General features: G+C 43.0%; 1 protein-coding gene across 5 annotated transcripts in view; it reads right to left on the bottom strand.

Annotated features, from left to right (window-relative positions):
- Window positions 1–13,919, bottom strand: part of ME3 (malic enzyme 3) — a 322,981-nt gene that overhangs the window by 103,806 nt on the left and 205,256 nt on the right. For all 5 annotated transcript variants that reach the window (XM_061204050.1, XM_061204051.1, XM_061204052.1 and 2 more), the window contains exon 3: window positions 540–673. In XM_061204050.1, coding sequence (XP_061060033.1) covers window positions 540–673 — 134 coding nt within the window. The remainder of the gene's footprint in view (window positions 1–539; window positions 674–13,919) is intronic.

Below are 13,919 nucleotides of genomic sequence, written 5' to 3'. Positions count from 1 at the left end.
ACATTCCCACTGGGGAGGAACCAGAGGGGCGGCAGGGTTGTTAACTACTCCCCCTAAACCTCCAACATACGACATCCCAGGTCCTTCCCAAGGTGCCCCTGTCCATTTCCCCTCTTCTCCACCACACTCCCCTTATTCCAGGAACCTGGGCCACGTACCACTTCCTTAACATACCTGTCCCTACATTTTTGCCCCACTTCTTCCCGCTGAGTAAAATGCCTTCCGTGAACACCACTGCTGAATGCTGAAGTCCTCCTGGTGCTTCCTGGGCTGACCCTGATTCCATCACTTCCCGGAGGCCCAACCAGATTCCACTGGTTGGAATTCAAGCTCCCTTCCCAGTCCTCCCAGGACACATTGACTGTGCCTTGATCATAACAAGCCCTGGTCCTCAAGGAGACCATCACCCTATGGAAGGCAGGGCTGGACCTGGGATCTCTCAAGGTTCTCAGCCTATCCAGAAAACCCTCTGTGGACCACAGGAAACAGACAGCTAAGCCCGGGGCTCTGGGGAGAGAGAACAGACTTTAGGTACTAACTTGTCCAGGTCACTCTGCTGCCGCTCGTAGTATCTCATGATCCGGAGGAGCTGGACGTCCTGGCTCAGGAAGCAGGGGGGTATTAGGCCATGGATCCCAAGCTGCAGCCTTTCCTCAAGGGTAAAGGCCATGCCCTGGGGAGAACAAGAAAAAAACACACACACATAAATGGATATGCAAGAAACCAAGGAACAGAAGAGTTCCATCCACAGACAGGCCAAAGTCACTGTGACTCAACAGCAAGGACCCTGGACTCAAATCCCACCTCTGCCATTTAAGTAGCTGGGCAATCTGTGCCAGTTATCTTGACTCTTCTGGGCTCCAGCTTCCTCTTAGAAAAACATGGAAAATATCTATATCATCAGGGGTTCTTTTGGTTTATTTTTGTTTATTTTTTTAAAATGTATTTTATTTTTAGAACAGTTTTAGATTTACAGAAAAATTGAGAAGATAGTACAGAGAGTTCCCATATATCGCCTCACCCAGTTTCCCCTATTATTAATATCATCCATCAGTATGGTACATTCGTTAGAGTTAATGAATCAACAGTGATACATTATTATTATTATTTTTTTTTTAAACTTTGGGTTTGTTTATTTATTTATTTATTTATTTATTTATTTATTTATTTATTTATTTATTTATTTATGGCTGTGTTGGGTCTTCGTTTCTGTGCGAGGGCTTTCTCTAGTTGCGGCGAGTGGGGGCCACTCTTCATCGCGGTGCGCGGGCCTCTCACTGTCGCGGCCTCTCCCGTTGCAGAGCACAGGCTCCAGACGCGCAGGCTCAGTAATTGTGGCTTACGGGCCTAGTTGCTCCACGGCACGTGGGATCTTCCCAGACCAGGGCTCGAACCTGTGTCCCCTGCATTGGCAGGCAGATTCTCAACCACTGCGCCACCAGGGAAGCCCCGATACATTATTATTAATAAAGTCCATGGTTTATTCAGATTTCCTTAGTTTTCACCTAATGCCCTTTTTTTGTTATTCCAGGATCCCATCCAGGATCCCACATTACATGGAGTCATCATGTCTCCTTAGGCTCCTCTTGGCTCTGACTTTCCTTGGTTTTGATGACCTGGGAGCATTTTGAAGAGGACTGGTCAGGTATTTTATACACTATGCCTCTACTGGAATTTGTCTGATGTTTGTCTCATGACTGCAGTGGGGTAATGGGTTTTGAGGAGGAAGACCACAGAGGTGAAGTGCCATTTTCACCACATCAGATCAAGGCACATACTAGCAACATGACTCACCACTGTCGATGTTGACCATGAATCACTTGGCTGAAGTAGTGCTTGTCAGGTCTCTCCACTGTAAAGTTACTTGGAATTCTGCATGGGATATTTGTCTCATTTGTTTGTTCAATCATTAATTTATATTAGAATGAACTCATGGGTATTTGTTTTATACTCTGGGTTATAATCCAATACTGTCTTATGTATTTTTTTTTGCTCAAATTGTTCTAGCTTTGGCCATTGGAAACTCTTTCAGTTGGCTCTGTGTCCCTTTAACTCCTATAATTTTGCTTGTTCCTTTCCTTTCCTTTCCTCCCTTTCTCGTTTTTATTAGTACTTCTTACTTTCTGGCACTACAAGATGCTCCAGGCTCATCTTGTACATTGCCTGCCCAAGTCCTAGAATCAGCCATTTTTTTCAAAGAGGCTGGATTCCTTTTTGGAGCATGGTATTAGAAACCACAATCTGGGTTCTACTTATTCCTTGTGCTCCTTGCTACTGGAGTTTCTTTGTTTTCAGTCCCTCTCAGCTGACAGGGTAAGGAAATGAATCTATACTAAGCTAAATATCAGTTCATATTAATGTCTCTAACTCTAACCCATTACCACATGGATCATTCTAGCCTCATCACCTTGCTGGTCTGTGAATTCTGATTCCAACAGTGAGAGACTTAGCTCCCATCATCTGCCATCTATATGCTTAATTACTCAGTACTGTAATATATATGTAGTGGTATGTTATTATTGTTTTAATTTGCAACTCCCTATTGACATATAGTAGTATCAACACTGTTAACCTGTACTACAGTGGGAAACAACTTTATGAGCTGGAGTATAGTGCTTATGTGTCATTGTTTTCGCCTTTACTTTTATAAACTCCACTCATTTCCGAAGTCACTTAGATCAGCACTTTTCCTTGAACCCCCTTCACTGAGGTATCACATATTTGTAATACGGTTAGATTCTCTTATCACAGTCTGCATTCCTTCCTGGGATCCTCCAACCTATTAAATATTTTTTTAAAAATCTGAATACATTAAGGTCCATTGTTTGTACTGTAAAGTTCCATGAGTTTTGACAAAGGCATGATATCATGTATCCATCATGATAGTATTGTACTATAGTACAATACTACGCAGTTTCAGTGCTCTAAAATCCCAGGTGTTTTACCTATTCATCCCTCCTTCCACTCCCTGAATTTTGGCAAGTACTGATTTTTTCTTTTTTTTTTTTTTACTGTCTCTACAGTTTTGCCTTTTCCAGAACATCATACAATTGGAATCATACATTACGTAGCCTTTTCAGACTGGCTTCCTTTCACTTAGCAATAAGCACATAAGGTTCATCCATGTATTTTTGCGGCTTGGTCACTCATTTTTTTTTTATCATTGAATGGCATTCCATTGTTTGGTTGTACCACAGCTTGTTTCTCCATTTACCTAAAGGACACCTTGGTTGCTTTCAGTTTTTGGTGAATATAAATGAAGTTACTATAAACATTCATGTGCAGGTTTTCGTGTGAACATAAATTTTCAAAACAGTTGAGTAAATACACAGAAGTGCAATTGCTGGATCATATGCTAAGATTACATTTAGCTTTTTAAGAAACTGCCAAACTGTTTTCCAAAGTGGCTGTATCACTTTGCATTCCCACCAGCAGCGAATGAGTTTCTGTTGCTCCACATTCTCTCTAGCAATTGGTATTATCAGTTTAAAAACTTTCAGTCATTGTAATAGATATGTAGTGGCATGTTATTATTGCTTTAATTTGTAACTCCCTATTGACATATTATGTTGAGCATTTTTTTATATGCTTATTTTTCACCTGTATATCTTCTTGGTAAGGTACTGTTCAGATCTTTCACCTATTTTTTAATTGTTTTTTTCTTATTGTTGAGTTTTAATAGTCCTTTGATCTACAGTTTTCATGCAATCCCTATCAAAATTTGAATGGCCTCTTTTGCAGAAATAGGAAAGCCAATCCTCAAATTCATATGGAATAGCAAGGGGCTCTGAACAACCTAAACCATTTTTTTTTAAAAAAGATTTCAAAACTTAACATAAAACTGTGACAATCAAAATAGCGTGGTGCTTTAAAAAAAGGAAAAAAAAAACAGTGTCGTACTGGCATAAGTACATATAGATCAACAGAATAGAATCAGAAATAAGAGTCCAGAAATAAACCCATACATCTGTGGCAAGTTGATTCTTGACAAGGATGCCAATTCCATTCAGTGGGGAAAGGATAGTTTCTTCAGGAGATGCAGCTGGGCCAACTGGATTTCCACATGCAAAAGAATGAAGCTGGACTCCCAATTAACTCAAAACAGATCAATAGCCTAAATATAAGAGCTAAAATCATAAAACTCTTAGAAGAAAACACAGGGCTAAGACTTCATGACCTTGGGTTTGACGATGGATTCTTAGATATGACACCAACAGCACCAGAAGCAAAGAAAAAATTAGATAAATCGACTTCATCTAAAAACTTCTGTGCAAAAAGGGACACTATCAAGAAAGTGAAAAGACAATGTACAGGGGCTTCCCTGGGGGCTCAGTGGTTAAGAAACCGCCTGCCAATGCAGGGGACGCGGGTTCGAGCCCCGGTTCGGGAAAATCCCACATGCCACAGAGCAACTAAGCCCGTGAGCCACAACTACCGAGCCCACGAGCCACAACTACTGAAGCCCGCGCGCCTAGAGCCCGTGCTCCGCAACAAGAGAAGCCACCGCAATGAGATGGCTTCATTCTCCGCAACGAAGAGTAGCCCCCACTCGCCACAACTAGAGAAAGCCCACACGCAGCAACGAAGACCTAATGCAGCCAAAAATAAAATTAATTAATTAATTAATTAAATTTATTAAAAAAGACGACATACAAAATGAGAGAAAATATTTGGCAATCGTAGGTCTGATAACAGTTTAATATCCAGTCTCTAAGTAACTGCTACAACACAACAAAAACAACCCAAGTAAAAAATGGGCAAATGACTTGAACAGACATTTCTCCAAAGAAGATATACAAACGGCCAATAGCATATGAAAAAATATTCAGCATCATTAGTCATTAGGGAAAGTCAAATCAAAACTACAGTGAGATACCATTTCACACCCCCTAGGATGGCTGTCACTATAAACCAAAAAGCCAAAAAAAAAAAAAAAAAGAAAACAAAACAAAAAACCAAAAAACCCCCAGTAAATAACAAGTGCTGGTGAGGATGTGGAGAAACTGAAACCTTTGTACATTGCTGGTAGGAATGTAAAGTGTGGCAGCCCCTATGGAAAAATGGTTTAGCATTTCTTCAAAAAGCTAAACACAGAATTACCATATGACCCCAGAAATTCTACTCCTAGTATATGCCCAAAGGAACTGAAAGCAAGGACTTGAACAGTTACTTGTACCCCAATGTTCATTGCAGTATTATTCACAATAGCCAAAAGGTGGAATCAACCCAGGTGACCACCATGTGAACAGATAAACAAAATGTATATACGTACAATAAAATTTATTCAAACATAAAAGAGAATGAATTCTGATACATGCTACTTCATGGATGAACCTTGAAAACATTATGATACAAAAGGACAGATACAAAAGGAAAATAAATATGATTCCACTTACATGAAATATCTAGAATAGGCAAATTCATAGAGGCAGAAAGTAGATTAGGATTACTAAAGGCTGAGCGGTGGGGAAGTGGTGGGTGAGTTATTACTTAATGGTTACAGAGTTTCTATTTAGGGCAATGAAAAAGTTTCAGAAATGGACGTAGTGATGGTTGCACAACATTATGAATGTACTTAATGACACTTAATTGTACAAATGGTTTAACCAAATTTTGTTGTATATATATATATACTTTACCACAACTTAAAAAGTTAATAATGGATTATCTCCAAAACCACTGAATTGTATACTTTAAATGAGTGAATTGTGTGGTATGTGAATTATAACTCTATAAAGCTGTTTTAAAAGAATTCTTTGCATATTTTGGATACAAGTCCTGTATCAGACACGTGTTTTGTAAATATTTCTTCCAGTACGTGGCTTGTCTTTTCATTCTCTGACTGGTGTCTTTCACTGAACAGCATTTTCTGGTTTGGGCACTGGCAGGGAGAGATGGGGGACACGTAGGACGTCATGGAATCTGCTCCCTGGCCCAGTTAAGCCCTCTGGAGACAGTGTCTGCTGGCAGAAGTTGCAGGACCTGTTCTCATAAGGGATACTGAGGGACATGGGGACCCCAGCTGCCCTGCCTTTATCCTGAAATGATAATGTGCAACACACTGTGAAAAAGAGACACCTTTTCCATGTAGAACTCTGGGCGGCTCTGCTGAATGAGGGCTGCCCTAGCACTGCCTAGAAGCTCCTGGTCGAGGCTTCCTCAGCTTCCCCAACCTTCTCACTGTAGCAATGGCCACAGTGGCAAGCCCCAGAGTGGCTCCATGGGTGGCAGACATCAACAAGGAAGGGACCAGAATCCCCATGGGGGGATTGTGTAGGGGGGCTGAGAACAGTTTTTAATTAACTAATTCATTAATTAATACTGTTATTATGACCCCCATTGTAGTCAAGGCTGATGATACCTGGGGCAACCCTGTTTAAGCTCCCTATTCATAATGAGCCCCAAGTAACGCAAGGTTCCTCCTAGAAGTGAAGGCTGTGTGGGTGATAAGTGAGAACTAAATGACGCTGATGGCTGTCTAGCTTCCCCAGACTCCTATGGGGAGGGGAAGCTTGAAAAGGTAGGGAGTATCAGCTCCGCTCATTCCTCCACCAGCTGAAAGATACCTCATCTACAATTATTACAAGTGCTTTTACAGGGAGTTTAACAATGACAGGGCGATTCAAGCCCATATATTGATCATCCCCACCTAGCTGTTGCTATCATCAGCTCTAAGAAATGGACTAATAAATACCCAATCTCACTCCATCCCTAACAATCACCTTGTGAGGAGGTTTTGCAGCCTCTACTGTACAGATAAGACGGCTGAGCACGAGAGGTTATATGATGCGCCTGAAGTTGCATAGTCATTACCCCATATTTTATTGCTTGCTAAACCAGGATGCATCTTATAATCAGTAAGTGTGTTCAGTGTGATCATCTTTTTCCTGATGATTTCTTTGACTAGAGGTAAGTGACAGTCAACATTTGATCAGAGGCTCTATTTTTGTCACTTATATAGTGTACACCCTGCCAGGACCTTGGTGAGATGGACCTCAGAAAATGTGAGTTGGGATGGTGAGGGGTGAAAGAGGAGTGGAAAAAAAGAGAAATAGAGTGAAAAAAGCGAATATTGGCTATTCCCTATTTCCTCTTCGTTTTTGTTTTGTAACCTCGGAATATCCGAAACTATGAATTCTGGCTCTTATTATGCTTTTATAAAGTAATAACGATGATTCAGCTTATGAAAATCCTGAGGAATTGTTCCTCCTCTCAGAAGAACTGCTGGAACTGTTAGAAAGACCTATCAGGATACGCTCGACTCTCTTTGAAAGTATGACTCACGGAGACTCTGCAAAGTACTCTCCGCACATAAAATTCCCAACGTTTTCTTCATCAAAGCCCAAAGTCACCAGTTCATAAATTCCCTGTGCTGGCTACCAGCTTTGCAAGCATGGTATGACACCTAGGTCCCTGATCCTTTTGCAGGAAACAGCTTGCCCTGGAGACTGGGCACTCTCACTAAACACCATCAAGCAGGTGAGTCTTCACTGGCTTAGTAAAGACTGGGTTTGTCTCTCCTTGGCTATAGGATCCCAGGCAGGCCTGGGCATTTAATTATGACATCATCTTTGTTAATGACCACTGTGGCTTTTAATGAGAGTCCGATTCTTTCTACAAGGCTAAGTGTTTCTCTTGTCTGACTGCCACCAACTTCTTTTGTATTTCAGGAAAAAGTATGACTGTTCAGCAACTGGTAATTTCAGGGATTAAAAAAAAATACTTCTAGAAGCTTCTTTTCATCCTGAAGCTAATGTTAAGGCAACTTCAGATTTACAAGTTTGCAAAGCAGAAATGCAGGCACTTCGGCTTTACCATGGCTTCCAAAATAGGATAGGCACAAGACGATTCACTAGGGTGTAAGGGAAAAGTATTAGAACTTACATTTCTCTACGAAAGAAATAAACTTTACTAATTGGCACTCAGGCTCTTGGTCTGTATGTCAAAAAGTCACAATTCCCATAAGGTATACCAGAAGTCCTACGGTAAGAGTAGGGTTTGTACAACTTGGAGGAGTTGACAGTGGGGGTCCTTATTCATTCTTACTAAATTGAGAATTTACAGTTTCTGTATGCCTAGTTAAATAGAGTTTGGGGTCATATTATCTAGTTTTAACAAAGTCCTCAAAAAAGTACAAATGGCTTTTAAAAAATGGCTGACTTTCTTAGCAGAGAGCAACCTTGTGGTGTTCAGCCAGGACACACCAGTAAGGACCTACTAGTTATGACTCTTTTGAAATATTTGAATCGCTACAGAGCCACTGCTCTGACTACTCCCCCCAGTCAGGTGCCCCTCCCAACCTGCTCTGGCTTCTCCCAGGGAACCTCTGGAACCTCCCCAAGATCCAACAACCAATGGGTTAATGTTTGGCAAAGCAGGTGGCTTCAAGATCCTGCTCCAGCACTAAAGGCCTGGGACTGTTTTGATTGGTCAGTGCCTACGCTGTACCGGTGTTAATCTTTTAACCATCAACCTATTTTATCATCTTCCCTGAATGAGCATCTCTGGCTCAGCCACTAAATTCGACCCGTGGGCTCAACCCAGGACAAAACTTACTGGCATCAGAGAGAAGATATTTGAATAGATCCCACCATCAAATGGCAGGGGTCAAAGGCAGTGAGCCCATCAGCCTCCTGCTGTCCAGAGACCCAGGCTTCCCAGTGCTCCTCAAAAACCGACCTTTCCCAACCTGAGGTCTCCCAAGCCCCTCTTGGTGATCTGCCTATTGCCTCTGGATCCAGAGCCTTGCTGTACGCTTGACAATCTCTTCTCATTCATTCTTCAAACATTTATGAGTTCCTGCTTTGTGCTAGGTGTACCCTGTTAGGCACTAGGGAGTCCTGAAAGGAATAGGAGCTGGTGTCTATGCTCCTGAGTCTACTGGCAAAGACACGTGGATTAACATGTACTGGTGATCCTGGGCCTCTGCCTCGGGCAGGCCACTTCTCCAACCTATGAAATGGAATGCTGCCTGTTTCATGTGCTATGGGATTAAATGAAATAACGTGAGTGAAATGCTCAGCACGGGTACTGGCACACAGGAAGTGCTCAGTGAACGCCAACTGTTCTCCTTATTACCATTACTATTTGTTCACGGGGCAGGGTGACACAAGAGAGCTCATTAGCAATGCATGAGATAAGCCCTGAAGGGTGGTCAGGGGCTCATCCTGCAGAAGGGGGCTGGAGGAACAGGGGCTGAAGTGACATCACCACATCCAGCGTAACCGCTTGTCCAATGGCTCAGGCAAGGCTCCATGCACTCACCCCGTCCTCCACCCCACCCAACAGGCACACTCACTCTGGCTGCCATGCTCTGACTCACGTCAGGACCCCTGTCCACCTTGCTCTGACCGCTTCCCCCCTCCATCCATCTTCCAATCCCCAGTAGAGGCTGCCCCTCCAGGAGGCCTTCCCTGATGCCCCATCTCATGCAGCTCTCCATCTTCTCTCAGAGTCAGTGTCATACAGTTTAGCACATGAAGGGCATTTCCTGTTTGATTTCTTGACCGTTAATGACCAGATAATAAACTTGAGGTAATGGGAAGCAGACACTCTGAAGCAGCTAACACAGGCTGTAGCACAAAAATATCATCACCAATAACAAGAGCAACCGTTAACTTTCACTGAGCATCCACTGGGTTGGGTCAGGCACTTCATACTGGTCATCTCATTTAACCCTCATGGCAACCCTGAGTTAACAATCTGAGGATTATTATCCCCATTTTATGGACTAGGAAACTGAGGCCAGAGGGGTAACTTGCCCAAGGTCACACAGTAGGTCGATGGAAAAACCAGGAGTAGAACCCAGATCCATACGCTTCCAAAGTTCACACTCTTTCCTCTGTGCTAATCAGCTGCTCCTGAGAGTGGACAGATTAAACAGGTTGTTGACTGAGTTGGCTTTGATTTGACTGGAGATAGAATAATTCTGCTTCTGCAAATGGAGCCAGTTACCTTAATGGTTCAGCCACTGCTAGGTGCTCCTCTGTATTAGCACCAGGCTGGTCAGCCTATCTGCAAACAGGAGTGTTTGTACATCTGCGATTATGTACTTGGGCCATGACATACACGTAGCCATGTTTCCTCAGAGCAGCGTCGGTACTGGAAGGAAGGATTAGCAGGCACACGTGTACCAGTAAAGGTTTCTGTTCCAGCACCGTTACGTCATGCTCTGAGCTGACTGCTTATGCTACAGCTGGCCAGCTTCTTCCATCAGTAACAGCAGAGAGGAGCCGCTGCCGGGACAGAGCTGGGGGGCAGTCAGCTCCGAAACTGTACAATGGAAGCTGACCAGCTGTTAGGGGACCGGAAGGCATCTCCTCCTCCTTCTGCACAGTAATTCAGGACTCAATGTTTGGGACTTTTATGAGTTAGGGTGACGTGGACTCCAGTTGGAGACAGGAAGTGGGATTACTGAGGCTGCTGTTCTCTGACTGAACCCCAGGTTTATGGGGGTCTCTGAGCACACTTCTGGGATGGATATATGGGGGTCTTAGAAACACAGGCATCGGGAAGTCTTGGCAGACACAGCCCTGAGAATGGCCTTCCTCCCAGATCACATACTTCTGTGATCAGGTGCAAAATTACAGATCCAGAAACACACTGTAAATTCCCAAAAGGAGAGTGGATGATACACTACTCCTTACTGCCCAGAACCAACCCGAAACAAGTTTTGGGCTCAAAGACTGGGTTTTGGTGCTGCAAATGTATGGAGGCTGCCTGTAACCATTCCACCTATGATGTGCACAGTTCTTGTTCTAGTGGGATTACACTTCCACTTTCCTTCCATGGGATAACGAGCAGGATGCAGAGGGGCTGCCCTCCCACAGCCTGTATGGGGGAAGGGAACCATAAGAAAAAAGCTCTACATTCAGTCCCTCTACTTTCTGGCTGTGTGATTCTGGAGAAAGTGGCTTCACCTCTCTGAGTTTGCTGCATTCACTGGATGGTTGTGTCAGTCGAGTAAGAACATTGAGATGCTGGCATCTCTCTGTAAACTCAAAGATGTGGCAAAAAGATTTTAAAAAGGTTGCGACTGAGCAACTTAGCAATTGCACTTTATGGTATTTATTTCCTTTCTTGTCTGTTTTCCCTGCAAGACAATAAGATTTTTGCGGGCAAGGACGATGCCTAATGAATTGAGTGCCCCTCTGCCCAGCACGTCTTGCATATTTTTACTGCTTTATTGTTTCTAAAATGGCCTCACGTGGTTTACGTCATTTGACCCCAAACAGGGCAGGTGTTATTATCCCCATTTATAGAAGAGGCAATTGAGGCCCAGGTGGGTCAATGTCATGCTGAGGGCATGTGGCTAGTACAAGCCAATCAAAAGCATGTGAGAATAATGGCCCTTTCAATTGTTTTGCCATTGGAAGACTAGTTTACACAAAGTTGTTGGATCAGGACCAACGTGGAAGAGAAATGCAGGAGTCTGCTCCTGAAATCCTTGGTGACTCTAGGATTTTGTCCTAACTGAACAAGGGAACAGAGGTGGCTAGTTGGAAGGCTTATGAATTATTCTGTTGGCAAAATTCCCTGCGGCGGTTTGAATGCTTCATGACCCTCTCTTCCCAAGAGGCTATGATTTAAAATGGAAATAATATTGTTCTTGGCACCCTGATGGCCCTCTAACTCAGCTGAACCTCCACAGGGTAATGGCACAGGAAGGTGATGGGCAGGGGAGCCGCTGAGGACAGGGGAGTACCGCTTCCTTCCTCCAACAGCTAGACGGCTCCTTGATGGGCCCAGCCTGGGAGGACTGGGTCAAAAGGTGAACTATGGCCAGGAGGAATAAAGCAAACAGACACCAAACAGGCATTGTGCGTGCATGCCTGGTGCGTGCCGTCAAGTGGATGGGGGTGCCAGCACTGGACGTGAGGCCGACCAAGGACAAGTTCATCTTACAGGGCAACTGTCCAGCAGATCGCTGTTAACCTGTTCCAGCCCTGATGTTAACCAATTCCTCCTCCTCCTGGGCCTTGACCTCAACTCCGCGCCCCCATCAGGTGAACCGGGGAGGAGGTCATTCTGCCCAGGAGACAGACGACCAATGTGCATACAGGGGATCAGGGTAACCAGTCTCCTTCTCTGTGGTGACAGCAGGGGGCGGGGCTGAAAGTTAAAAGCTGAAGTACTGGGAATGCTTTCTGAACTGTATTTCCATTTTTAAATTAGATTTATATTAAAAGAAAGGGAAAGGAGAAATGTAGAACCTCAAAGCATGTGAGTTTTTCTTCTTACCAGTGCTTAGTTTACGTCATCAACATTAAATGGTTTCATTATTCCCTCCTGAGATAGGGTCTAATCCTTGCACTTAATGAATCTGAGAGTCTTTTAAAAAATTTCTCAGCTCAGAAACATGATCAGCTCTGGGACCTCTGTGCTTAGGGTCCACAGGTACTTAGTTAATCAAATCGTTCTTTTCTATTGGTGATTTCCTAAAAGGTCACTGGAATTCCTACAATTGTGGCTCGGCTATTCTAGAGTGACATTGTGTCCTCTGAAGGAAGCGATGTTGACATTCACAGAGAACTGCAGGGTGACCTCTCCTCCAAATGCCTCAAAATAAACAGGTCTATGCCCAAGGCTATATTTAGTGCCATTAGCTACCAAGCTCTTGTAATACCTCTATCCTGTGATAAGTACAGTCAATATTTAAAGTCTCCTTTAAAGGACAAATGAACAGCTTATTCTAAATTTATGCTGATTGACTAAATACACCACTGAATGACTGATTGGGTCATTGTTGAATAGTCTGGAAATTTAATTTGCTTTTACAGATGAATATTCAGTTTGTGGGTTGGTTTATATTTTATAACTTCTATTAAATTAATAAAGATTTTAGTACCATTTTTTAGTGCCTACTAAAGGACAGGCTGTGTAGATAGTGAATGAACCAATGCACTATTTGAACTTTATCCTTCTACAATATCCATATGAAGGGAAATATCTGCCCAAGGTTATATAGTTAATAAGCTGTGGAGCTGGAATACGGACTCAGGTCTGTGTGCCACTAAAGTCCATACTTGTAATCACTATTTTGCATACATCGTTTTGCATCCTTTGCTGTGATTTGAACATTTTGCAGTAACGTTTGTCAGCTACATTAAAGATAGTTTGATCAGTCTACTAAAGTGAGACTTTCTTGGCTGGCCTTATCCCACTAGACCCCTGCCTATTACCTTTAATACCTTCTCTAGAGGGAAAGGGGAAAAGCATTCAGCAACATTTAGTGTTCTTTCCCTAAAGGTGGGAGAATGACAAGGGCTGGGAATAGAAGGGAAATATTCACCCCAGGGGAAATAAATACGGCTGAGTTTATCAAACCGGCTCTGACTGTGAAATCAATTTAATAAGGAGAAACCAATATTTGAAAAATGATGTAGACTTGAGTAGAAAATACCAGGTTGTATCACATTTAGCATGGACAAGTATTGTTTTGCTAAACTTTTGCTTAATTTCAAGTGTATGTGTGTGCACGTGTGTGCACGTGTATATTGTGTATCTGTGTACTGGCTTGTGATGTAAAGTGTATTTTTAACTGAAGGTTGTGGTTTAAATGTTTTGAGAAACACCGTAGCACAGGATAATGATTACGAGTGATGGAGTCTGACTGCAAAAGAGTGAATACCAGCTCTGACCCTTACTAGACGCACCTGGGTACGTTATCTAACTTTTCAGGTTTCAGGTTCCTCCTCTGTAAAACCGGGCTGATAACAGTATGCACTTCATAATGCGTGTCACATGTAGCAGGGTATCTGATGCTTAGTAAGGACTCACTAAGTAAATGTCAGCTATCGTTATTTCAAACAAAGCAGGTTGGGTGATAATTTGTTGGCAAAAGCAATGCTTTGCATTATGTCTCCAGAGTCATTTCAATTCCAGACACAGACATCCATCTGCTTCCTGGGCATCCCGAC

The sequence above is a fragment of the Eubalaena glacialis genome, chromosome 10 (genome assembly GCF_028564815.1).
Source record: "Eubalaena glacialis isolate mEubGla1 chromosome 10, mEubGla1.1.hap2.+ XY, whole genome shotgun sequence".
In the NCBI taxonomy this organism is placed as follows: Eukaryota; Metazoa; Chordata; class Mammalia; order Artiodactyla; family Balaenidae; genus Eubalaena; species Eubalaena glacialis.
This window is presented reverse-complemented; position numbering and strand designations above follow the sequence as displayed.